This window comes from Oreochromis niloticus, linkage group LG3 (genome assembly GCF_001858045.2).
Source record: "Oreochromis niloticus isolate F11D_XX linkage group LG3, O_niloticus_UMD_NMBU, whole genome shotgun sequence".
NCBI lineage: Eukaryota > Metazoa > Chordata > Actinopteri > Cichliformes > Cichlidae > Oreochromis > Oreochromis niloticus.
Window position 1 is genome coordinate 10,276,282 of NC_031967.2, and position 27,999 is coordinate 10,304,280.

General features: G+C 41.0%; 1 protein-coding gene across 2 annotated transcripts in view; it reads left to right on the forward strand.

Annotated features, from left to right (window-relative positions):
- The window catches only part of slc8a4b (solute carrier family 8 member 4b), a 135,690-nt gene that overhangs the window by 57,495 nt on the left and 50,196 nt on the right, over positions 1–27,999 (forward strand). For both annotated transcript variants that reach the window (XM_005468067.4, XM_019348140.2), the window contains exons 2-11: positions 12,769–13,032; positions 14,598–14,737; positions 14,871–15,023; positions 15,118–15,345; positions 15,462–15,875; positions 19,006–19,116; positions 19,210–19,362; positions 23,532–23,628; positions 23,858–24,049; positions 25,234–25,426. In XM_005468067.4, the coding sequence (XP_005468124.1) occupies positions 12,846–13,032; positions 14,598–14,737; positions 14,871–15,023; positions 15,118–15,345; positions 15,462–15,875; positions 19,006–19,116; positions 19,210–19,362; positions 23,532–23,628; positions 23,858–24,049; positions 25,234–25,426 (1,868 nt within the window). In that variant the 5' untranslated portion in view covers positions 12,769–12,845. The remainder of the gene's footprint in view (positions 1–12,768; positions 13,033–14,597; positions 14,738–14,870; positions 15,024–15,117; positions 15,346–15,461; positions 15,876–19,005; positions 19,117–19,209; positions 19,363–23,531; positions 23,629–23,857; positions 24,050–25,233; positions 25,427–27,999) is intronic.

The window sequence follows — 27,999 nt, forward strand, 5'->3', positions numbered from 1 at the left end:
CTACAGCTCTGATGTTATATTCAAAGTGGCCCCAGTCTGAGATGGGAAAAGTCATGTTGTTTTCTCTTATGGTCGCTGCTTAATGTGTTTTACCAGAGAGCAAAAAGCCCAGTAGACTTTTGACCACTAGCCACAAAATTTAAAATTCACATTAAGCTAATTCTCCTTGAAGACATTCATCTCATTTATTCATTTTAATGGAGTTAGTTTGTTCACTCATCTAAAACCGCAAAAAAAAAAAGAAAAAAAAAGTTGAACCTGCCTCAGCTTTTGCCGCAACTTCATATCAGTGTATGCTCAGTTGGGCATGTAGATAAGACAAGCTAAAGTAAGCTAAGCTAAACTAAGATAAGACAGAAAACATGTAAGCATGTATTCTTGGTGACACACTTTGTAAAATGAACACCATTTATTCTAACCTTTTATATCTTTATGGCAAAAAAAGCATCTTATTGTAACTCTGCATTTTGCTGCTGCTTTCTTTTATAAAGAAGGAAGCGCTCTAAAAAACATTGTATATCTGTTGATTAGGAATACTTTCCCGTGATTAAAAATAGAGAAACGTTCATTAGATTAACTATTATAAACTATTATATTACATTATAAGTATTTAAAACTATTAACTATTGCAATAAAACATTTTGCACCCGTTAAATTCCCACTGTTATCCAATGCTGTCCAAACTACCAAGCACCAGCACCAGTCGATAAATGTTTGTATACAGTAGCTCAACAAGTAATATCTAATGTGTTAAATGCTGATATTTTGTCAAAGGTACTAACCGGCATCTCATAGCATAAGAAATCCTTTGATGCTATTGCTATGACTCTATGATGAGTTATTGTTTTGCAGGGACGTATTTTGGCAAAAGAAAGTTTAAAACACAGAGCTCTCGAATGGGAGACCAACCACCGTCTCCACTTGTTGTGCTCTTGAGCTTATTGTATTTTCTGACTCTTTCGTATTATGATGATTTAAGTTTCAGTTTAGCCTCAAGTTTAGTTCTTCCTATGTCTCTGAGTGTTTTGGGTTTCCCACGTTATGGTTATTTCTGTGTGAGGTTCCTCTTGCGTCTTTGTCTCACCCCGTGTCGCCCGTGTGACTCTGTCGTGTCATTGTGTTTCTCAGTTCCCTCGTCCAGGTCTCACGTTCTGGCTTCCCTGTGTTTTGTGTTTTAACTTTGTTTTAATTTGCCCAGTTTGGTTAGTTAGTCAAGTCTCGGTTTCTTGTTTTGCCTTCTACTTGTATTATCATCCAGAATTTGATAAACGGCTCGCTTTTTGTTCAACATCACTCTCGCCTCCAGGTGTCTGCATTTGGGTCCACCTCCTCTCTCTGGCAGATTGTGACACTTGTAAAATTCACCACCCCTCCTAGACCTAAATGCAGACTTATGACCTCTTTAAAATTTGCATACAAAATTGCGAAGGCCCATGTGTTAAGTCACCAGTTCAGGCTCTGGGATGAGGATGCATTGCCTCATTAACTACACTGGTAGTTATACAGTTAGAATCACAGTGAAAGATGTTAACTCTCCTCGTGATATCTGTATTTGCATTTCACTTAAAAAGTCATCTGTGAAGCAAAAAAAGTTAGAAAATCACAGCTGCATATTATTAGTTTTTGCATGCTGCTTGATTAGCTACACACACTCACACACACACACGATACTGAATATGCATGGCCACCTCTGCCACTGGCAAAAATCAGCCTTATTTATGCATTCAAACAAATTAATTTCCTCCAAAGTTCTTCAGTGCCTCTGGCATCTGACACACACAACATAGGACAACGAACTAACTTTAAATATGTCCACAAACACCCAAATGGACATGCAAGTCCCCCACACAGCAAGCAAAATAATATCATGCATCATCTTTTCTTGCATTAATGTCACAGCCCATTAAAACCCTTTTAAGCTTATTTGGCTGATATTCATGCCTACACAAAGTTTCACATGTTTACGCAGCAAAGCGAAGAGGGAACAGATAGTGAGGAAGGAAACGGAAAGTGAGAACTTGGACTGCACGCCCATATCTTTCTAGTCTACGCAGTCTTATGTGGCATAACAACATGTAACAGCAAGAGTTGGATAACAATAAAAACTACAACAAACAAAATTAAATATAAAGGAAAAGGAAGAGAGTGGAGATGTTTTGCTGCTTCAGACAGGATAGTATTAACCGACACTGACTCGATAGCCTGTGGTGAGATTTGTACGATGCTCTTTTTTTGGCAGTACAAAAATGCCAAGATTGCTCTACCCATGAACTTCACTTCACCTTCTCCAGTTTCCTAAATTATTCAGAGGCCAAAAAAAAACCCATACCTTAAAGCCACATGACAAAAACAGGAACTGTTTTTAAATTCATATCACAACTTTTTTGACAGACAAAGCAAGCAGAATAAATGTAAGAGTAAAGGATAAAGAGAGAAGTTGTACCAAGAGCCATGGGATTGCATGTGAGCTTGCTTTGCCTCTGATTAACCTTTTGACCTCAGCCATAGGCGCAATTGCTATAAATCATGACATCTCACACTGATATATGTACAAGCACATCTCTCCAATTTGTGTCAGCTTATGGGTCTCATGAGTGTGCCAGTGTGAGCGCAGGTATTAGTTACATTGTGGGGACCTAAATCTGTTTGTCTCATTCTGGGGACTCATCTTTAATGGGGACAAAAGCCAAGCGCCCATAGTACAAACCATTAAATTCTAAGGTGAAGCCGGGTTTCAGGGTTCAGGATGAATAGATTTCAGTTAAGGTTAAGTTAAGTAGACATGGTTCAGGTTCAAGCAGCTCAACAGACAATGAATATAAGTCAATGTAATGTCCTCTGAAGTCATGAAAACAAGATTGTGTGTATAAAAGTGTGCGTTTGTCCTCAGGGTGATGGATAAGCCCGAGGCAGATCGATGTTGAGCACAATCCTGTAGGGAGAAACATTGAGTGACCAGACGAGTACTGACCACACACACACACACACATATATGCACACACTTAGCGACATACCAACAAACTCTCCTCAAAGCCTGCAGCTGTTGGCCTGTGAAGTATTTGGGCAGATAAACTTCAAAGATATTCGCGTCTCCATTTGATTTTAAAAATACATATTCAGTGTTTGTACTTTTGCTTAGATCCCGCTTCAAGAAATAATTGGCTAACAGTTTACACCTTTTTCACATTACAGGACTGTAGTGACCTGCCTTCATATATTCACTGTTACAAGTTTTTGTGTCATTCTGCTAAACTGAAGGCGGATGAGGAATAGGTAAGATCCGGTGGGATGCATTTGTGAGCATTGCAAATACTTTTGATGCAGCATTTCTCTCTGTGGATGCACCGTCCTCAATCACAGCTACAGTTCCTCCGATCCGAGCTTGAATCATACATTTATTTTATAAATGCATTGAGTTGAATATAACACTGCAAAACCCAGAATATGGATTTAATGGCTAGCTTTCAGTCATTATCCTCTTTGGAATTACAGATACACGGACACACGGATCTTTAATCCAAAGCTCGCTGAAGCATGTGCAACACTTTACGGTGACTTATATAGTTATTTAGAGGCTTCCTGTGTCCCTTCTTTTCTTTCCATTCAGCGTGCATTACTATCACTTTAAAATCTGCACCGTGCTCTGGAGAATGTGGAGCACTTTACAACATTCTCTAACACGCTTGGACAGCTGTATCCATGGCCCAGTGGGGCGCATTCACTATTGCCCTTAAATCTGCCTAATTATGCATCCCATCAGCTCTTCAGCCACTCGATATCTGTAATCTCGGAGCCACACACACTCTGCTTCTCTTTCTCCACCACTTTCTACATCTCGTTTCATCTCCTCTCCTCATTTCTTGGGTTATCATCTTTATTACCTTGCACGCTTTTCTGCTTTCTCCTCTTCCATTCCACCCCCCTGCTCCCCACTTGCGTCATCCTCATCTTATGTTTAATCTTGTCCTAACTGAGAAACCAAGCTGTTCTAGCAACATGTCCCTCAGGCCAATGTGACCGCTACCTCCCGGGTTCGCCTCTCGGTCTTATTGCATACTTCCCCATCTTGCAACCCCTCCACACCTCAACCCTGCCACCAAACCCCCTCTACCTCTTTCCCTACAAGCCTTGAACTTCGACCGCCTCAGCCAATAATCAGTCATGCATGCATTTTATTTTTCACACAAACACAATATTTACATTGCATCCATTTACACCCAGTAAACTCTGACGCACAGCACAGCACCAGTTAATTTGCAGAGTTCAATCCACGCACATACAAACATAAACACAAATACTCTAAAAAAATAGTCCAAGTTATGGTGGATTCTTCTTGCTCTCTGTCATTCTTTGTGAAGAAGTGAAGACACTTTTGTTTGAGACAAAATGAAAGAATAGATTCAAGAGGTGAAAAAGATTGTGAAAAGTGAGATTCAATAATATTAGCACTGGTTTGTATATACCTCCATTTTTGGAGAATGCACAAACGTGAAGTTCAGACTGAAAGGAGATACAGTCAGCAATACCAAAAAGATCTGCAACAAAGGCTTAAGGCTTATCAGATTTAAGAAAATATCAGAAAAGGGATCTGTTTTTATATTCAGACCTAATGAAGATAAAAGCAGATTTATCCTAACTAACTAACTAACCAACTCCAAATCTTTCTAACAAAAACCTACCAGGAGGTCTCATCCTGCACGATAAGGCTTCATCTGAAATTATATATGATTAGGATCCAGATCTATTTATTCTTTTAAATGTATAATTAAAACCTTATAATCTTACGCCCCCCTTAACACTCAAGTACTAAAGGTACAGATGGATGTCGCTAAGTGTGGCCAATCCTTTAAAGAGCACTGTGGTTTAGCTTTACGTTGACATCATTCATGATGTCCTGGGTAGGTTGACTTTGTTGATAGCGGTAGAAACTGAGTTCAGTATATAAATTAAGCTTAAGCTTAACAATAATCATACCTGCAAGCCTCAGGTCTGGCAAGAAAGAGAATGAAGCTGTTTATATGAACAGTGAGGAAAACTTAATAACAAGGAGGATAAGGACAAGACAAAGTCTGGAGGGGTGGCATAATAAAGGTAGCGAGAGATGAGAAGGTAAAAATGTCCATCATGACTTCCTGACAAGTAATTTTTCTACCTACACACCACATATCTGCTTTCTTTCTAACCTTCAAAACAACATACACCACAGCCATGCCATAAAACCAAGACATGACCTGGGATTTAAAGGGAGATAGCAAATAGAGAATGCAATGAAATGCATATTTGCAGTCCTCAGAGAGTAAATAAATCTGGGTCTAGCCACGTCTGTGTTGTATTTGTATAAAGCTTTTATCTGAAAGAGCAGCGACATATTAAAGTACTGCCACACAACCCTCACATTTCAGCAAAGCACCTTTTCTCACAGCTGCTTTGCACTAAAAGGTGATGACATACCACTTTGGCTCATTATTTAAACAAAATATTATGTGGTATGTTTAGCTGGGGTTGTGTTAGCTATGTGAAAATAAGGAATTTTAGAACTGAAGAGAAGGGGAGCTTGACACTAGTGCAGCCGGTTGAATCAAATGTCATTTGTTCCTAACACAACAGTGTCTGCGTGTGTCTGTGTGCGTCTGTGTGCATGTGCGTCTATTTGTTGTGATGTGCTCTGTCAAAAAAGGCAGATCAACAAAAGACAGCTGATGCGAATCAACAATCATAGTCAATTGTCTCGCTGCTTCCATTAAGCGGGTTGAAGCTTGTGACGTGCTTTAGAGAGGGTGTGAACACGAAGGCTGTCTGCCTTCATCTAATCCTCCAGCCTCTCCACTTAAAGCTGGTTAATTTGTCCATCCCTGTGGTTAGATTTTGTCCTCTGATAGTTAAGCGGCAAAAAGAACGAACAACAGGTGTATCTGCTTAGATCTGTCTGATTGTAGTATAGAATAGAAACTGTGTTGTTTGCTGGTTTCAAACAAAGTTAAAATTGTAGATTGTACAATTGTATCGCTAAAAGAGTTGACCCAGTTGCAAATTGTTGCATTAAGAAGATGGTCATGGCAGTCTAACACTGGCTCGGGTGTAAGGCAGGTCATCTGCTAACCACAAGGTTGGTAGTTCAATCCCTGGCTGCTCTAGTCTGTATTGCAAAATTTCCTTGGGCAAGATACTGAACCCCGAGTTGCTCCTGATGAGCCCTTGACTGCTAAAACAGAGCAGTCAAAGCACTCTATAAGAGAGATAATTGCTATTTCTATAAAAGATGGATATAGCTTCCAGGTCTGAAAAGTGAGATTTATATAAAATTTCCTAATGGCCAGAAGGGGGCGACTTCATTGGCTGCAAAAAGAAGTCGTGTAGAAGTCGAGGAGAAAATGGCTTTGGTTCCTTTCATCCATCAGTAAACACTTTCTTGACTGGTTTATGATCTCTGTTACTAGTTTGAAGTCTTACTCGATGCAACATGATGTTCATTTTATACATTTTGTGCCCACTTGGAGTAAAATAAATGGTAAAGAGGTCACTACCATTCGTTTTCTCAGTCAGATCCACCCTTTTCTCATTATGTCTGGTTTCAAGATCTCAGATGTGACAGAAAAATGTTCAGCTTCTAAAAGAAGACTTCACAAAGCAGTGGGCGATGTTACAGTGTTTACAGTCACCTTTACATTCTGTGGTTACACCTGATTGTATCAACTCTTTGTATGTACAAAGGCAGTCTGGAGGAACAGCAGAGTCTGCCGCTGAACGCTGAATCCCTGTAAAGAGAACTGATTACAAAGTGTGCAAACACTGAATGGCATTTAATGAAAAATGTAGACCATGTAGTCCTTTCATCCTTGTAATTGCAGTGGCGTCCAACACTGTCAACAAGCATCAAACAATGACCAAATTTACTGGTATTTTCACACATTCGTAAGTTCACACGAACACCTGTCGGCTTGAGTGAAAGCAGAAAAAGCCATTTGGCAGGAGTGTGTCTGTGCTTGTGTGTGAATCAGCGCAGCCGGGAGTATTTGTCTCTGTGCCAGTGCATGTGTTGATATTCTCATTTACATACATGCATGCATACACACACACAAGCATTGCTTTTATGTCAGAAAAGGTCATTTTGTGTGTGTGATAAGTCAGAATGATTCAGTTCTTACACGGAGACGTCTTGAGGGAATAAGGAACAAATGCAGCACAAACACAAGCACCAGGGTTAAGAAGTCATTCGGAGCCTTGGACTTGGCCTCAGGCCTTGAGGAAAATCCGACTAACACAATAAAAATGCTATTTTTCCTCTGCTTATACTCCAGTAATATGTATTAGGTCTTATGAACAAAGCCCCTTGTAATAAACATCAAGTGGACAACTTTTGGGAAAACAAACAAAATAAATGTGTTTTTTTCTGGTATAATAAAAGATTGACTGAGGGTAACATGTTCTTCTCCTATTATTCTGCTCATCTTTCCTTTTCTCATCTGTGCGCAGACATCTCTGTTTGCACATTATCACTTAAAGGTTGCTTTAAGAATGCTCTGAAAATTAGAAAGCATCTCGACTCAGCCCTGGAAAAGGCTAATAGCTTTTTTTTAAGTACAAAAGCCTCAATACAAATTAGAAGAACCTTGACACAAATCAAGCTGGTAAGCTTCAGGTACGGCTACATAAAGCCACAGCCGTTTATTTCTACATTTAGCCCCTGCATTTGTGTTTGTGAAAGCCCATTCAGAGGCTCTCACCAGACACTCAGAGCTGAAATCTATATAAGACTAAGGGGACTTTTTAACCCATAATTCCCTCCATTATCAGTGTTTGCACCAGCATGAACTGTGTAGATATTTTAAGCTGAAACAGCTTTAGATTTGTTTACCGATCAGGATGCTATAAAAGGAGCAGGGAACTAAAAGGAGGTGTGAAAGAGTGGTTGAGCGGGGGATATTGAGAGGTGCTTGAGACATGAAGTGGTGACAGTCCATGTGGGCAGAGAGAGAGACGGAGGACAACAGGACATTGACTTGGAGACATGAGGGTGCATGAGGCGTGGGTGACTGACAACGAAGCTGAGAGGGAGATGGAAAAGGAGATCAAGAAAGTGAGAGAAAAACAGGAAATAAAGGATCAGAAATGAACTTTAGGGACCTTTTCAGCAGCAACGCGATGATTATGATTTAAAATGATCCAACTACTGCTGTGAAAAATCTAGAAACAAAAAATATACCATTCACTATCACTGAATAGAAATTCATCTTCATGTTATCATATGTTGTCAGAAATCTGTAGACCAGCTGTTGATGTGAGCTACTCCTGTTTGTGCTGTTGTTAGCCTGCTAGCTTATCTCCTGCCTGGAGGAGCTGGAAGTCCTAACATGCAAAGAATGTGCATGCTTTCTGCCAGTGTACTACAAGCATGCACAGTATAAATATGGGTGTAGCCATCATGACATCACCCACTAGGTTCGGTCTCAGCATTTATGCTACATTTCTGAAGAGTTTGAATTTCTGAGTTTCCAGTTTTATATTTTTTTGTGGTTTGCCCCCTCAACTTGGATCGCCCACTCGGAAAGCCGGAGCAGACCAACATACTCCAAGTTAGCTACCCAAGATGGCAGCAGTGAGCATAAACAGTGAGCCATTGTTGTGTATTTGTGACTCACTAAATAAGCCATATGCAGAGCACTGACTCCTCTATCCATGAATGTGCTACAGCAGTGTTTTAAGTCAAACAAGAACAAGTATTATGCTTGTGATAGGCGTGTGGCTCTAACTTGCTAAGTGCCTAAAAAAAAAAATGATTGTTTTCTTGCTTTTTCTGGAACATCTAAGCTCTGAGGTGTCTGCAACATTAGTGTCGCTGTGTTGCCTTTTTTGGAGCCAGAAGTTACCTTGTAAAGGTTGCTAATGTGGACTTTGTTAGCAAGCTGCATTCATATGGGTGCTATACATAGACACTGATATCTGAGAATTAGTGCTGATGAACTACCAAAACACTCAACAAAACCAAAACACAAACTTGGCACACAGCAAGTCAAAAATGTTAGTCAGATAATCTGTTAACTAATGTCAATGATGCAGCTCATCCAGCTCACAATCCATCACAATTCACAGGTTATTGTAATATGTTAAATACAAAAAGAGAGTCATAAGTTTTCTTGTCACTGGTTGGTTGTGTTACACAAACTAATGCGCAGAGGTGGCAAAACTACAGTAATTCTGTACTTAAGTAGAAGTACAGATAAAATACTCCATTAAAAGTTGAAGTACTGATTCAACTTCTTTACTCAAGTAAAAGTGAAAAAGCACCAGCTCGGAAATGTTCTCAAAGTATTGAAATAAAAGTAGCTCCTTGAAGAACATTTCTACCACCTGTTTTTATGCAAAGTTAACTGAACCTTGTGCTACATTAATGTAATATTAAAATAATATTATAGGATAGGATAATACCGAAGTACAAATACAAAGTGTTTGATCTTATCAATTCTGTGGTGATATAGGATAAAATGAAAATACTCTAAAAGGTACCAACAGTACAAAAACAACAGTAAAGTATATTTTAATACTTTGAAGTAGTGGAAGTGAGGCCTAAGTAATGCCAGTGGGCTCCAGCTCCAGCTACACCCCTTTTCAGTGTTGTTGTTTTGAAGGGGGAGACTAACCATAGAGGCTAAAACAGGGGGGTGGGAGGGCATGTAAGCATGCTTTTAAGGCTGTAAACTTGGACCATTTAACATGGGAGGCTATGAGGATTGTCTCCGTTTATCACTGCTGCGTGGCTGTAGGCCCACAGGTGAAAAGTCACACGCTGAAGGCTGGATTACTAACGAGCAAGGCAGGAAGTGCCCGAGAACTGAGAGCCTCCAGGGCTCTGGGTGCACGGCGTATTGCAACACAAAAGGACATTATGAAGCAGAAATGATAAAGGGAGTTAAAGGATTTTGCACATGAATGTATACAGGTCTGAACAGAGACTTTTATCTAAGCCTGTGAACAAATTTTAAAAAAGAAAAAGCTTTTTGTTGCTCCAGCGGGAGTGTGAAGTCTGACAAACAGCCGCAAGCAGTCAGTGCTGAAGACTACAAGTAGAAACTGAAAAAAGTTTGAGTGCACAAAAAAGTGAGTTTCCCAATATCTCATCTCTGCTTGAGGCTATCAGCTCGAGGTTACAATAGGTTTTACATGCATAACACACCTGAATCAAACTGTCAGTGGTCAACGTGCATTATGGGTAATGCATGAACTTTGTTTCAACAATGCAGTAGAACGCATAGGTGTACAAGTTTGAAGTATATTCACGTCTAATGCAATGACTGTGTGCCTAATCAAGATAAAGACCCTCAGATTACCTTATGCCTCCCTGGAGAACAAAGTGTGTACAAAGTTGCCAAAACACATTTTAGTACCAGGAGGATGTGCATGATTTCTAAACATAAACCCGAGATGTGACCACTGCAAACAAAACAAAGCATGCTGCAATGCAGGAGTGAAGTCATTTTTGGTTAAAAGGGAGAAAAAATAAATACTGAAAAAGAAAAGGGAGCGATAGAAGAAGACGGCAGAGGAGAGAAGTGACTTAAAGTGACAGGTTGTTGTCAGAGCGGCGAGACCCTGGAAGATAGATTAAGACAGGGTCAGCAACTTGACGCTAATGTCACGACTCATGACTAACCGCGGCTGTGTGTGTATAGGTGTGTGTGTAAAAACAGGGTCAGCGGTTTTTATTTGTCCACAGCGGACTAACCCAAAGAGTGGAGCGTGTGTGTGTTTGTGTTTGTTTGAGAGGATGTCAGTACGAGGCCAGGAACTTCTGCACCACGAGGGTGCTTGACACAGTTTGTGCATTTGGGTGTTTTTTGTGTATTTGTGCATGTGTGCGTGTCTGTCTCCGTGACAGTTTGCACTTGTTTGACCTAACGCTGCCAGGTCAAACCATTTCGCTTCCCTTTGGTTTGGTGCATTTTCTCTCACAAACCGTTCACGCTGAACAGCCACTTGTCCTCCTCGTCACAAAAACAGATTGCTGTTGTATCTCTGCTGTCGACTGCTTGTTTCCAGCTTAGCTTATGTTTGCTGCCAGAGAAATGTGCAGCAAAGAGCAGCATTTAAAGCTGCTCTTTGCTTTAAATCCTGCAGTAACTTGCATGTAAAGATTCAAGATTCACACATGAAAGACTACAATCAAGGCCAATGGTGGGAACACAAAGAGAAAAATCGATGGAGAATGCCCAAATTTAAAGGAGTCAGTGTTGAATGTTGCTACATTCAAATTCAGAGTTTTATTTGTTCGGTCTTCTATAGCAGGGAGTGAAATTGCAATCTTTAAACCTTCAGGGATGGATTGATCCATTTTGGCGAGAGATATTTAATTCATATATTTATTTATATAGCCCTAAATCACAACAAGGCACTTTATATTGTAAGGTAAAGACCCTATAATAATTCAGAGAAACCCCAACAATCAGACTGCCCGTATATATGAGCAAGCACTTGGCGATAGTGGGAAAGAAAAACTCCCCTTTAACAGGAAGAAAGCTCCAACAGAACCAGTGTCAGGGCGGGGCAACCGTCTCCCACAACTGGCTGTGGGTGTGAGAAGAATGATTAAATGCAGAGCGGTGTAGAGACAGTAAACACAGCAGTAACACAATATCACATTGCAAACCTGGCAAGGCAAACATTTCTTGTTTGGGGCTGTCTACTTATTAAATTCAGCATTTTAGATTTTAGCTCTGTTTTGGTCTCCACCAATTCCTGAAAAAAGTAACTGGCTCCGTAGCTAAGAGCTCACATTGCCTCATATAAGATTTGACTGTTTAATGCAGAAAAGAGTCTGTAGAACAGTTTTAATAAAGGACCCTGGATGTTTTAGCTATTCTGGGGCCATCCACTCTGTCCACTGTAACTGGTGTCTTTAAAAGAGTAAATGAACCAGCCAATTTGTTGATGGTAGGGATACACGGAGCATGCTGATCATTGTACTAGACAGACAGCAAACAAGCCAAGCACGATGTGAAAGAGACACAAAAGTAACTGATTTCTTTCCCTGCAATGAAAACATCCCTCGTGGTTTTCTCCAAGACTGATTCTGACTAGAATTGATTGTGTTCTCATAAAAGCATAGCCATCGTCTGTGATTGCAGTTTGCCAAGGTTGCTTTTGTTAATTATTTATTATCAAAATAGAGTTTTTGTATTCATATTTTAGCAATGGAACATGTAACTGTGCAACTGTAACAACACTCCCTGTCTAACAATCTCCAAGTTCTTACTGTCTGCTTTGCTGCGAAGCTGCTATTGACTGTTCTGTAGTGATTGATTTTTTTCATCTGGGTTCCCGAGCAGCTCCAGCTGGCTACATCTGCTTCAGCTTTATTGTTTTAACTTTATTACAGATGCTGGCTACAAGTGCATCATCATTTACAGCACTTCTACAGACTCTTTCTTAAACTTCTCTTTAAGTAATGACTTTCCATTATTGCTTTTATTGCTTTTTCATTTCATTTTATCTGTTCAAATGCATTGTAAAGCACTTTGCAGCTATGTTCTATTGACTTCTAGGAAGAAAAAAAGAAGTCGTCACACATATAAGGTTTCGCTGACAGCCCACCTGGGCTGTTTTCCTCACATGAAACACAGGGCAGGATTTCAGAACGTTTTAATTAAAGACACCTAGCAGTTGTTTTCATACTGAATACAATTAAGTGAACTGAAACAGTTTGTGTGAAAATTCATAAATAGGTGTTAATGAACGGTGAAGTACTTAATCCACCCTTTCTCTGTCTGTCTCCAGGTTTTAGGTATCGACCTACACTGAGCTGACCCAGAGCACAACTCGGTAGAGTCCAGTGAAGGTCCACATCAGCAGAAATGGCTCCGGCAGCCATGTCTAAGCCTCCGTCCTCTCTCAACTCACTCCGCCCTTTCCACTTTTCTCCCTCTTCTTTCCTTCTCTGCCTCCTTCTCTCCTTCTTTTTGCTGCTGTCATGCCCTGGATTGGTCAGTGCAGGTGCCGGAAAGAAAAACTGTTCCTCTGGTGGAGACCCCTGTCAGGAAGGTGGGTCTGTGAGAAAACTGCAGTTTAATGTGAATAAAGAAACACTGACATGATTAGACTTCTGTTTGCAAAAACTTGGCTGGTACACAGGCAGCAACCCATTTTATTGAACCCTCTCAGTTCACTGCACTCACTGAAAGGTTTACATGCAGGAGAACAGATAAACATGACGATCAGCCTGACACTCAACACATTTCAACACATTTTCTCCTTCGCTGATTATGGAGTATTAACATGCTAGTGAACACAAACTCTGTGCTCTATTCCAACTCCATCCATTGTTTTTTTAAACTTGGACTCTATTTCTCTCATTCTGAACCTCAAGCAGCTCCTCATTTCATCCTCTGTATGAATCAAGAGATTTTACTTCTTTTCCTCATCCATTTAATCCAGCTTCTTTCTGATTGGCTTCCACACATAAACAGAAGGTTTAAACAGCAGGTGGGTGGAACTTCTGTTTTCACAGCCAATGCTGTGTGCTTAAGATGACCATATTGAGATGACTGGCAACATAAAGAGCCAATAACAAAATCAAGCAAAGCAGAAAATACTCAGCAGTCAATTTTGGAGCTTTTACTTGCCTCACAGTGGGTGTTTGATAAGTGAGACAAAATATTGAACAACATTCGCAACATCATGCTGACCAGAGGAACTTAAAGAAGCTTACTGGTCAAGAATATGAAGTCAAACAACTGTTTTAGATTTTATGTATTAACAAACTTGCCATATCTTGATATGCTGTGCCAATCTTAAAGAAATTAAGGAAAATAAAAGCACAGTCATTATCAGTCAGGGATTGGCCGCCTCAGCGTATGGAGCTCAACATTTTTGAAGCAGAACAAAAAGCAGCCAGCATCCAAAGAAGAGCGTTGGATGTCCTTCTAGAAGCCTGGAGAACTAAAGCAGAACTATACTAAACTGTTGAGCTTGTTAGAATCGTATAAACTGTGCTGTTGCTTTATATACTTTTGCACATTTTCCATTTTCTTAGCAAAGTATTAAAAAATGAGGCATGACGCAAACGTTTTGCACAGTATTGTGTATTTCTCTCATGATACCACTTAATTATTCTAAGCCAAGTAGTATAACTTCTTATAACAGCATATTTTGTTATAAGAAGGGACATGTTTGCTAGGTGTTAATGGTCTATTAAAGTGGAATAAAGTCAGGAGAATATTCACGACAGTCTCACATCAGGCATCGGAAAGGTCTGCCAGCTGAGTAAAAATGTGCCACCGGTGAGTTAAAAGTGAAATATGTCAATTTAATGCCACAAATCTAGAGCGTTGATCACTTTGGGGTAAGTTTTCATGCTTTCATTAACTTTAGCAGTTCCACTGAGTTTTAGTAGGACAAATGGGACCATATAGAAAATTTCCCACTTACAATAATCTTTAATGAGGTTATGCCTCTGTGGTTTCCACAACATGCTCACAGTGGCAGGCTTTATAGGATTAGAGAGGCGGAGAATGATTACACAACACTGTTGCAACCAAATATTCCCTGTGATATCGCTGAAAAATGATTTTACATTTTTCCACCTTTATCTTTTCTTTTGATTGCAGGAGTGGTGCTGCCTGTCTGGAACCCTCAGAACCCCTCTGTAGGAGACAAAGTGGCACGAGCCATTGTTTACTTTGTAGCACTCATCTACATGTTCCTGGGTATGAGCATTATAGCGGACCGGTTCATGTCTTCTATAGAGGTAAGTCAATGAATATACTTTGAATTGTTATTAGATTGCACTGTAAGTTTCTGATATTAGACCATTAATAGGTAACCTGTATAAAACAATTAAATGCAATATTATTTCTTTCTTTACGCCCTCTCCACTCCAGGTGATAACCTCCCAGGAGAAGGAGATCACCATAAAGAAGCCGAATGGTGAGACCACCACAGCCACCGTGAGAATCTGGAATGAGACTGTTTCTAATCTCACTCTAATGGCCTTGGGTTCCAGTGCCCCTGAGATACTGCTGTCTGTTATCGAGGTCAGTGCAACATGAGCCTGCAGGCTGCACGTCAGATTATCTGATAGAGAATGTAATGGAAAGACAGTAATCTTATTTTCACCTCCAACTGCAGGTGTGCGGTCACGGTTTTGAGGCTGGTGATCTAGGTCCCAGCACCATTGTGGGCAGCGCCGCCTTCAATATGTTTGTCATCATCGCTCTGTGTGTGTATGTGGTCCCCGACGGAGAAACGCGCAAAATCAAACACCTTCGGGTGTTTTTTGTCACAGCGGCTTGGAGTATCTTCGCCTACATCTGGCTTTACCTGATTCTGAGTGTCTTTTCCCCTGGAGAGGTGGAGGTGAGGACAGTTTTAAGTAAAAACTGCTGAAATTTAAAGAAAGAAATCACTGGGATGAAATAAGAGGAGGAGAATAAAACAGAAACGCTTTTAACCACATCTCTTCTCTCATTCAGGTGTGGGAGGCAGTGCTTACTTTCCTCTACTTCCCACTCTGCGTGGTCCAGGCCTGGGTGGCCGACCGCCGCCTTCTCTTCTACAAGTATGTCCGCAAGCGTTACCGTGCCGACAAGAATCGGGGAATCATCATTGAGACAGAGGGTGGGGCTGATGGAGGGCTAGGCATGGATGGAGGAGGAGGGGGTGGAGTGCTGGGTCCAGGGGGTTTCACCAAGATGGACATGCTGGAGCTGGACGGACAGATAGCGCTGAACTGTCACAGCGGGATGGATGGAGGCATGATGGAGGAGGGAGGAGCAAAGGACGATGAGGACGAGGCTAGGAGGGACATGGCAAGGACGCTAAAGGAGCTGAAGCAGAGGCACCCGGATAAAGACATGGAGCAGCTGATTGAGATGGCTAATTATCAGGTTAGCAGCACCCAATCCCATTGATGTCTAAGCTTTGGAAGTCATGACTATATCAGATTTCCACCACACGATTATCATGATTCAAATAACGTTCTAAAACCATATACAAAGAACAGGTTCATTGGCATTTAATAATAAGCAGGATTTTATAAAACAGTAGTAGCTATACACTTTTGCCTTCTTATACATGGTATACAGCCTAATAACCAGTACTGAGGTACAACATCATCTGCACTCATTGGCCATCCCATTTGGTACACCTGTTCAACTACTTAACGCAAATATCCAATCAGCCAATCAAATGGCATTGTTTTAACACCACAGCCTACCTGAGGTTTGTTGCTGACTATCTCCTTTCCATTATGACCACTGGCTGCTTCCAGTAGGATAACACACCACGTCACAAAGCTCAAATGGTCTCAAACCGCTTTCTTGTACATGACAATGAGTTCACTGTAATCAAATTGCCTTCACAGTCTCCAGATATCTCAATCCAATAGAGCATCTTTGGGATGGATGCAAATGTGTGATGCTATTATGTAAATATGGGCCAAAATCTCTGAGGAATGTTTTGAACAAGTTGTTGTTGTCTAACCGAAGACTAGCAAAGTGTATTCAATGACATGGCCATTGACTATATATTAGAGTGTCAAAAAATAGTTGCTAATGCTGGAATATTCTCAGTATTAATATCTTATTATTATTATTATCTGTTAGTACTGATTCATTTTTTAGATGCCATGATTGTCATAAATTGCTACTATATCATGACCCCTGTTAATACTTGTTAAATCAAGTTAAGAAGTTTTGCGGTGTTACAAACAGAGGCGTGATTAGCTTAGCTCAGGCTAGCATAAGCTGTAAAGCAACCTCCCCTAGTTTCTGTTGAAAATAATTTCCACTAGAAATGTTGTAGTTTTACAGAAGATTACACAGAGACTGATTTCATTTAGACTATGAAAGATGAGATATGTATGTGCTAATATGGGGAAGTTTTGGAGGTGCTAGTAAACATAAAGATAAAAGCTAGCAACCAAAAGCTAATAGCAATAGCAAAATTTCAATAGTTATCTCACTTCCATTCTTTGATTCTTAGACTTTTGACATATCATTATTTCACTCAATTTCCAGATTTTCTATCTAAACCAGTAGCACACGATGAGATATGTATGTGCTGGTATGGGGAAGTTTTGGAGGTGCTAGTAAACATAAAGGTAAAAGCTAGCAACCAAAAGCTAATAGCAAATAGCAATAGCAAAATTTCAATGGTTCTCTCACTCCACTTCTTCAATTCTCAGACTTTTGACATATTATTATTTCACTCAATTTCCAGATTTTCTATCTAAACCAGTAGCACACGAGCAAATGTCATATTCCATATGTTACTCTTCTGAGGGTGATAATGAGTCAGATATGGTGCTGTGACACATTCAACGTGGCTTTGAAAGTAGAGGAAGGTGCAGTTCCCTGAGGAGACAGCACAAAGTTACAAAGAGCAAAATCTATAACATTTACGGCAGTCTCATACAATCAAACCAATAGCATGTTCACATAAACTAAAATCATTAGTGAGTGGTTAATTGAGTTGGCTGAGCATCAGCTAGCTACGCACATTATCTCAGTCTCTCTCAGCTTAACACACAGTAAAACTGTTTTATTAAGTGTTGATTAAACCAGTGTACTGAGTGGAAGGTGTCTGTTGGCTTGACTGACACCAGTAAAACCTTCACTCCTCTGCCATCCAGGTGATTTTTTGCCCGGTAAGTTACATGAAACCTAAATATATTAACGTGAGCGCCCGTTCTGGACCCTGGAAGCCTTAAAAATATTGACTTGCGGTAACATTGCTGCCTTTTTTCTCAGCGATTGAGTTGATCTTTAAAGAGATGTAGCTGAATGCTTTGCTGAAGAACTTAAGCGGGCCTCAAGTTAATATTTTTGGGGGAGAATTTAGATTTGTGATGTGTTGGTTGTGATACCTTAAGCAAAATTTGTTCAAAATTTAACTCATAGTTAAATTTGGCATTTTGTAACCACATTTTAGCTGTCAGCGCACACCCATACTCCTCTCTGTTATAGCAGTTGCTCACACTTTATTAAAATGTTTAACTTTTATGGGGAGTAATCATTAAACTGGCTCATTAGAGATTCCTCTTTTTTATGCAGCGCACACATTTCAGCTGTAGAAGCTGTCCAAGTCTCTGCTGCTCTCCCTTTCTCTGCTTTCCCACCAATTCCTTCCTTTTCCTCCTCTCCAACTCATTTCTATGTCTTTGGTTTCGGATTTGAAGGAGGGGAGGGAAGGAGTTTGGCGGGCAAAATGTGCACTGGTCAGCTCCCAGAGGTTTGTTTGCATTCAGGCCTCCCTATCCCTGCAGCTACTCCCTCTGCTCCGTGCTGTAAATAAGAATGACAGCTGCCCTGTAGATTAAACTTGACTGGCTAAATTTCAGTTCTTGCGGTCATAATGAATCACTGAATGTAAAATTAAATTGCCATCATGGGAAATGGAGCTGGGTGATCTTGTGCAGCAAAAACCCAAATCGGTTTCTTAACTAAACACTTACTTATCCCTTCTATCTAAAGAGATGCAGATATAAAGATTCTGTTGGCTCACTTCCATTAAATTTGAATAAATTGCAGCGTTCTTGGCTCTGAGGCCACATTTAGTCTAATGATCTCGCAGCTACAGTGGCCACTTTGTTCATTTTCAATTTAGTGGATCGTTGGGATAATACATCACTATTGAGCCATACGTTTTTATTAAAATCGCTCCTTATAGATTGATAAACCTCATTTGAATGAAAGTTGGCAGTGAAGAGAGCCAGCAACCAAAGCCTGAAGTTATTACATGAGAAAAGACAGTTAAATGATTCTTTGTCAGTATTATTGCACTGATTTAGTTTGTCTGTCTTTGGACGATCTTTCCAGAAATGTCAGGGAATCTGCTGTTGACCTTTGACACTGAGTTGACGTTCAGTTATGGCGGTGTAGGTTCTCCCAGGAGAAAATTCTCAGATTGTAGCTGTCTCTTTAAAAGTGATTGCTTTCATAAAAGCACGGCTGTTTGGGCCACAGCAAATTGAATTAACATGAAATGGTTTATTGATTCATTGCATTTGTTGATTAGGTCCTGATGCAGCAGCAAAAGAGCCGAGCATTTTACCGTATCCAGGCAACCAGGATGATGATCGGAGCAGGTAACATCCTCAAGAAGCACGCTGCTGACCAGGCCCGCAAGGTGAGGCACGCACTCTATTCACCTTTCTCCATTATTTTATATTTGAAGCTACTGGAACCTTGCACCTGACTGGTTGGGTGTGTTTTTTCTCAGGTGGTAAGCAGCCATGAGACCCAGGCCCAGGAGGATGACCCTCACACCATCAGGATTGAGTTTGAACCTTCTTTGTATCAGTGCTTTGAAAACTGTGGTTCCCTGAAACTGACCGTTGGCAGACATGGAGGTGACCCCGGAGTTACTGTCAAGGTGAGTGCACGGGAGGGATGGACAGTAGATTAGGAATAAAAGTGTGTGTGTGTGTCTTTAAGGGAAACAAGTCTTGCAGAGTCTCATGCAAATAAAAGCAGACAGCAGAGACAGAAGAGAAAACAACAATATTCTGTGGGCTGACTTCCCTGACACCTTTTTCTATCTTAAGCAGATCTTGTGTCATGTGCTCACCTCCAGAGGCTTTGAGCACCTTTGTTTTTCTTTCCTGGTTGGATAAAGGCAGAGAAGTGGGTGGCAGAGGAGAGTAGCTGAGAGGCACCAGAGAAAACACCTTCATCTCCAGTTTTCTAGTTTCTGGCTCAGGTTGTAACTCAAAGAAAGCGCACATCCTTTTGCAAAGGCTCATTGATCTCAGACTTAATGGTGGCTTAATGCTGGCTATGAATGAGAGCTCTCCCTGAATGAGAGAGTCTCCCGCTGAGTCTCTGTCAGTGGGATGATATCTGATCTGCTCAGCATTACTACAGTGGCTTCGCAAGGCTGGCTCCCCTTTATTCTTCTTCTTGTTTACAAATTAAACTGTGATGAGAGATCAGAGTTTTCTGCTGGTGGCACGGCCTTAGTCAGCCGTCTGCTGAAGGATGCTTTGCAAACACGTTGTCAGAGCAGTCGAGAGACAAAAGAAATATTATTCGTGTCATTTAGGTATTCTCAGAGAGCTCCCTCGTATTGATGGCTGGGTCAATGAAAGTTAAAAGCGAATTACTTTACATTGCTATCTAAAGGCTTTAAAGCACAGGAAAAGGTGCAAAAACATCTACACAGTGCTTTTTCCTTTAAAAGATTTAGCAATGTTAGCACAAGGCAGGCCGTTCCCAACACAAGCTTTGTTTTCAAAAGGACAAAAATGTGAACATCATGCTGCATTAAATAACCATTAAAACTAAGATTAAGCCAATCAAATCACTGAAAACATTTACTGATGTAGACTTTAATACAGGAAGACCATTGCAAGAATGCAGGTTCACTTCTGCCACTCACTTCACTTTACAGATCTGGATTCTCTGTTATTTTAACTTTGCACAAAAATGGAGTAAATTTGTGTTTGTCAATTATTTCTTCTTTCTAATGCTCTCTGGCAATGACTCTTATACGGTTGTTAAGCCTGTTTATTTTGCTTTAAAAAGTGCCACATTAATAAGAAAAATGCAGTTGTGGGTAGAGCAACAGAGTTGACTATGTGGGTTGCACCTTTGAAAAAGTTGCCAAATCTTCTCTGCCAATGCCAAACAGTTTATTCTGCTTTTGACTCTTGTTTTGACCGTCTGGTACCCCGGTGCTGATAATCAGGTGCCTGACTAGCAGCACATGTGAGCATGGATCCTGTTAAAGCGGTCACTTGGTGTCTGATCCAGGCATGCCATGTTTGGCTGATGTGGATAGACCCCGTGCCCGATCCAGGTAACTTCCAGCTGGTGTTCTGCAAAACTAAGCTGCAACATTATTTGGAGTGATCCCTAGTACCATTTCCAGGCAACCAGGAAATTGATGGTCAAAATTGAAGGTCAAGTTCCATAAAAGAGGTGATATCAGAGACAGGCTACCAAGTGGGCATCAGCAGATATGAACTGAAGGCACTCTTCCAGGGTTTGCAGGATGATATGGCCGACCACACTGGTGACCAGCATGAGAAGGATGTGCAAGGCTGCTGTGGCTGTGTGTGGTGTGCCACATGCTACTGAGGCCCCTGTTTATTAAATGAATAAATTGTTAAATTGTCAGTATGTCTTGCTTCTCCAGGCTGCAATCATCCAATCCAATAAACGACAACAATCAAGAGTGAGTATCAGAATAAGCTGGTTGATGTTGGCAGAGAGTATTTGGCACAACCCGCATACTCGACTCTGCTGCTCAACCTACAAATGCATTTTCCTTACAAATGTAGCATCGGGGAAAGCATTGTTACAACAAATAAATAATCGGCCAAATCATGTTTACTAACTTAATGTGCTAAGTTTATATACAGTTTATGATTGAACATTTGAAGCAAGTTCTAATCAAAATATCAACTTTTAAGCTGATATGGTGGAAAACTGTGGCTGTTTTCACATCCAGTATGCACAGAGCCATATTAGCATCTCTTAGCAGCTCTGCTTGTAGCTACAACATGTACGTGGCGCTAGTGTGATAGCAAGCTTTTATTAGCTGAGGGTGTTGAGGGTGAACTTGAAATAATTATCATTGTTTGAAGTCTTGAGTCACAGTTTGGTTCGATTAAGTTGGCAAAACATCAAAGTTTGGCATTACACAAAAGACAAACTGTGTTTTCTGTGAGTCAGGTGATGAATCACAGTGGACTTGTTACTATTAGCAACACTGTGAATGTTTGAACAGTCATTTCAGCTGTTAAATTAAGATAAATATAATGTAAGTTAAAATGCGTCCCTTATATACAGATACTAGGGGTTTTATTGAGGGCACGTGTGTAGTGTTAAGTCATTAATTTGAACCCACAGCAATACAGCTCCAAAACAGTCGTTCTCATCCAAGCAGCATGATTGACTGATAAGCTACCCCAATCTATCTTCAATCAATCAATCAATCAAGCCTTTTATTTGTCACATGCAAAGTTTACACCTGCAGTGAAATCGGACCCCCCCCGACCATACATACAAAGACATGACGTGGGAAGAGAGGTCAGAGACAGGTAGTAATGTGGAAAAAACAATGAAATGTACAATACAATGGGCAAGAGGTAAAAAAGAGACCTCTACTCATACTGGACTCCTTATGAGAGGTCAGCAAGCTCCTCTGCACAGAGAGCACAGCAGCAGATGGCCGCCCCTCCCTGAGCCTGGTTCTGCCGGAGGTTTCTTCCTGTTAAAAGGGAGTTTTTCCTTCCCACTGTCGCCAAAGTGCTTGCTCATAGGGGGTCATATGATTGTTGGGTTTTTCTCTGTATTTATTATTGTGCTATCTACTGTACAATATAAAGCGCCTTGAGGCGACTTTTGTTGTGATTTGGCGCTATATAAATAAAATTGAATTGAATTGAATTGAATTGAATATCCACATCACAACACCATAAACCACATGACAAGCAACTGGGGTGGGTAAGGGTGTGAGAGGTGAGCCGATGTAGACACAGCCATCTTGCCAAGCACTATTAATCCAGCGCTGGGACTTAGACCTGCTGTCTGACTTCGGCCTTGGAGATAAGCGTTCGAAGGCGTTTGGAACCCAGGATGGGGGGTACGTAGGATGTGAAGGAATGGTCTTCAGGGTGAGAATTCGTTTTTGTTCAGCTCCAGCCTTGAGACCACAGCTGGCGCCGATATGGTAGCCGCATTAAATGATGGTAGTTTTCCTTTAGTGCGAACAACTGCATGTCAATTTTACAGTTGATCTAACAGTCCGTCACTGGTCTCTCAATCTCCCGTTGGAGAGCCGTGAGCTTGTCCGAGATGTCATCAATTTTGCGCTCAAAGAGCATAGAGCATCTTGCATTAGAGGAAACTCAGCTCTTATATAATCACGGGCTGTGACGACATAACTTCTCACACATCAGTCTAAAATGGAAGAAATCAGCTATCCACATATCTTAAAATCTCTTGAGTATTACCCAGCTTCAATTTAATCCCGAAAATATCATCCAGCCATTGGATGCATTTAAAAATATATCACTTATACACATTTCATGAGACGCTAAAAATAGAGCAGAGGCTAGGGATTGACTTCAGTAGCACTAGCAGCACCGAGTGACTGACACAGCTTTGCCTTCAAACAGAAAAAAATGGCTTTGAAGCCATTTGAACTAAATGCATTTTAGATATTTGGGTTCTAATGTTGTCTAAATAAGAAGGAGGGGGTTAATTAACACAAAGCAGCTGAAAGGACAGAGAGAAAGGACAGGATACGCGGAAGGTTTTCTTATGTTATCTTCAAAGTCTTTAATATTGGCCTGTTTCTGACCAGAGGGCTCGGTTTAATGAAGCTGTTTTTCTTCTTCTCTCTCACCCTCTGTCCTCATCTCCCCAAATGCCTCTTCTTTGCTGTCCTCCTCTCTATCGCTCTCTCTCCCTCTGTTCGGCACTCTCCCTCTCCCTTTGTGTTTATCTGCCCTTTTCATATCTGCTCACTTGTGTTTCATCTTGACGACTCTTTTTGCTTTCTCCCCATCTCTCCTGTGTTCCCATCTCCTGCAGGTGGATTATCGCACAGAGGACGGTACGGCCAACGCAGGTTCAGATTATGAGTTTGCAGAGGGAACGCTGCTGTTCAAGCCGGGAGAAACCCTCAAAGGTAAAAAAACAACACTGACTACAATAATTTCTGACATATTTTCAATAAACATGTCATTGAAACTGATGCTCAAATAGCAGAGGTCATCTGCAGCTCCTGAGGCAGATTTCTTTTCTTTTTTTTTTGCTAGTGGTTTCACGGGGAAAAAATTAAATAAAAAATTTTAGCAAATTATTATAATTACTTTGCACCTGAGAGCAAGATGCTAAAACAACAATTCTTTTCTCAGAGATCACCGTGGGCGTCATTGATGACGACATCTTCGAGGAAGATGAGTATTTCTACGTTCACCTCAGTAACCCTCGTGTGGTTGGCTATACGGAGATTGGCACTGCACCTCTGGATGCCAGCGCTACCCCGAAAGCCGTGCTGGGTGACAACCACACTGCCACGGTGACCATCTATGACGATGATCACGCAGGTAAAAGGAAGCTTCGCCTTAACTGTGTTCACAGGTGTCACGATATTCAGACTTTAATACCTTAAAGTATTCAGTCTTCGGTAAGATTCCTATGGGGAAAACCTGCCGCCAAATAATATTGTGGAGGGCCACAAGTGTCAAAATGAATTAAATAAATAATTCATTGTGTCATTAATTAATTAAAATAGAAAATAATTGAATGATTACATATATAAATAATACAAAATCAAGGAATTCAATTTAAAACATTTACAAAATTATTTATTTCCAAATTTAATTAATTAATGACACATTTAATTAATTATGTAACGATCTATTTATTCAATTCATTGTGGCACTCGTGGCCTTCCATATATTCCACATCACACACTGGTTTGTGAAATTCTTTTTTAAAGCCTCAATTTTAGCATCCTGTTATTAGTAAACAACAAGTGACCATGTTTGGATGAGACCCTGAATACTAGCTCAGGTTAGTTAGGTTAGTGCAAAGTCCAGTTCACTGAATCAAGTTAACAGCAGTGGAGCCTAGCACACAATCATGTATCCAATAGTGCATAACTTAAACCTCTAATAAACAGATTTTTAAAATCATATCCTGTATACTTGTTATAAAGGGGGTAATAAGCTACATGAGAGTCTATGGGAGTCGACTTGCTTTTACTGCCACCCTCAAGTGGACTGTTAGAGCAGCGGTCCCCAACCCAGGCCACGGACCGGTCATCTGGTACCGGGCTGCGAGAGTTGAGGCTCAGGTGTGAAATTTATGGTTTTCAGGGTTTTTATCGTTAACTCGGTTTCCCTGCTTTTTGAAAACTGTAAACCTGTGCTTTACTGCTATCAGGAGTCCACATGAATCTGTTGGTGTGCCATAGCTTGTCGTCTCTGGGTGTCCATAAAACAGCATCATTAGAAGGTGACAAAGAGCTCGTCCTTCCAGTGTTGCGACATTTTGCTGCAATTTGAAAACATCCAGGGAGTTAAAAATGCAGGTGGATGAGTGGAGAGTGGGTGTTTACCCATTGTGTTTTATCCAGAGAGAGTGGGAAGCGATCTATTATCCTCTTACTGTACAGTATATACCGTGCACCTCTGAGAGCAAGGTAGTGCGTGAGAGTGTAGGTGTTTGTCAAGCTTTTTAGTGTTTCTCCCCTGTGAAACAAATTCTTTCTTTCATTAATTCTTAGGCATCTTTACATTTGAAAGTGCCACTCAGAGGGTGAGTGAAAGTGTTGGCGTGATGGAGGTGAAGGTGCTCAGGACGTCGGGGGCTCGAGGCCTGGTCGCCATTCCCTATCGAACCTTGGATGGAACCGCTAAGGGAGGGGAGGACTACGAAATGGCTGCAGGCAAGCTGGAGTTTCAGAACGATGAGACCATGTGAGTACCCCGCTGTTGTCTGCATGACATTTCATCCACCTTTGAACACCGTCCTGGTGTATTCTTTACATTTCGCGGTTGATGTGACATCATATGGAGACTGGGACATTTTTGGATCAACAATGACGCCCTCACATTTCCTCTGTTTTCCTTCCTGTGATTGATTTCTATTCAGAAACTGCTGTGTAGGTTAATCAAGTATTCTGCTGTATAAATGGCTCTATTAGGTAGATAACAGTGTAATAATGTCACATTTCCAGGCAGGCATCTCTGCATTAAATGCTTGCAAACACATGGGTGCACACATACACATTCATAAAATTGCTCTTGCGTCCTTGGGCGCATGCATTTTTAATATGCTGAAGTTAGCGGTGTTAAATTGACCAATACATAAAGTGGTTGGGAATGCAGTTTCTCCAACGCCTCTCGGGGCCCATAAAGCAAGCCCTCTGCGTACGTGTGTGTAAGAGTGTGTGTGGTTTCACATATCTATATGTATGAGGACCAATTAGACTTTTAGATGTAAGCGTGAGGACATCTGTGCATAATTTAAGAATATTTTATTAGATTGACAAGGTTACAGTGAAGAAGGACTGGGCCAGGTGGTGTTATGACATCGGTGTGCTGTTAAAAGCTTTGTGTGTGTGTGTGTGTGTGTGTGTGTGTGTGTGTGTGTGTGTGTGTGTGTGTGTGTGTGTGAGGTTTAGGTTTAGGTTTAAACCCAGATTTAGGTTTTTGACCCTTTGGGGAATTTTTGCCTTCAAAGTTCTGTTTGAGGAGAACAATTCTGGCTTTGGAGTTAAGATTAGAATTAAATGTTGGCTAAGGTGAAGGGCTGGTTTTCTATTTAGTGGTTTGCGATTGCATCAGATTATAATTTACAAATGAGCACAAACATCTGACACCAGCAAACCTCTAAGCAGAGCGTCTTTAAAGCACAGGTCATAGCGTGTTCTTGTGCGTGTGGGACGGAGCGATGTGCTGATGGTGCAGTCACTGCTGCGAGGTCAGGGAGAGATGAAAGGGAGTGCGAGAGAAGCTAAAGCAAAAGACAAGAGTTAAGTGTAATCAAACCATGCAAACTGTAAAGCTGAGGCAGTCTTCTGAGAGCTGCTGTTATATGAGCACAGGAGGTTAAATAGAAAGCTGGTATCAGTGGGTCTGAGACTGCAGCAGATCAGATTAGCTGAAAGTGAAACTATTGGTGGTGTGTTTGCTAAAGAGGATTAAAAAGATCACTTAGTAGAGTGTGTTTCAACCCTGAGAGATTGCAACTTTGTGGGTCAAGCATAAGCAGCAATGAGCGTCTTCCTCTGCTGGATGTAGATTAGTAGGGGGCGTGTTTTTATGAAGCATCGGAGAATAACTCAGTGTATATATGGGAGTCATGGAGTCATAGTTAATGTATTTAATATACTTAAAGGAACTGCTAAAGAACGTGCATATAAGCGACTGCTGCAAAAACAAAAAGCTATTGATTCTGATTCTGCTGGTCTACATCAACCAACATTGTATTTTAGTTAGTTTAGATTGCTAAAGCCAAAGTCACACAAGCATAGAGTCATGCAGTGGTAACCACCACTCGCTATGGAAAAATGTTTTCCCAGATCAGTTGGTGAGTGGTTGCAGGAGGTTGTTTGCAAGGTGAAAATGGTTGCAAAAACCAAAAACGCTACGTCCAGATGAACCGAATCAACTTTTTGGGATTTCTTTACCTTTCGCTACAGCTCTGTTAGTTAGCAAGTGTCTGCTAGCAACCAAAGCACTTGCAAAAGAAGCTGAGATGCCTTCTTTAAGCAGAAGTTCATCCTCGACTGTACTAATACTAAGGGCCTCTTCTCAGGTGAGATTTTGTGATCTTGTTCTTGAACTCCTTACCGTCTTTTAGTTCATCTGACTAACACAGACTGTGAGCTGAGGAGGAATGGAGGAAGTGTGTAGTTTGCATCAAATACAAAAGCAAAGACGCTGAGAGGCCTTGAAGCTGTTGCTTTGGACGAGCAGAGTGACTGCTGGGGAAAGGAGGGGATGGATCGATAATCCAATGTTTCCATGTAAAGGAGTGTGAGCAGGCTGAGCGAGGGATATGCTGGTGAGAAAGCCCCTGTGGTAAATTGATCTATCCCTCCTGGCGTCTCCCGCCTTTTCCTTCTTGTCTTCACCTCTGCATTTGCTCCCCGACCCTAACCTTTCATCTCCTTGCTCTTTTCGCCGGACAGCGCTTATAACTAATTTTTCCTTTGCTTTTTCTCCGTGTGATATTGGTTTTTATACTTAAACAAGTCTATCCATCCACTTCTGATTCACGAGAAACCCAATCAGTTCTCGACTTTGGGTTTAAGGTGGCTCGATCTGCCCTCGTTATCCATAGCTGGCTCTTTCTCTTTACAGTTTTACCCCTTTTGTTCTCGTCTCACTCCCTCTCTCTCTGACTTCACTGATTCAGTCTGTGCTCACTTATTGTTCATCTTCTCTCGCTGCTGCCCCCTCGCTGCGTGTTTTCTCTTTTCATCATTGTGCTTTTGAACTACTTGTCAAAAAATCCTCCTGCACACTAATGTGAACCTGCTTTA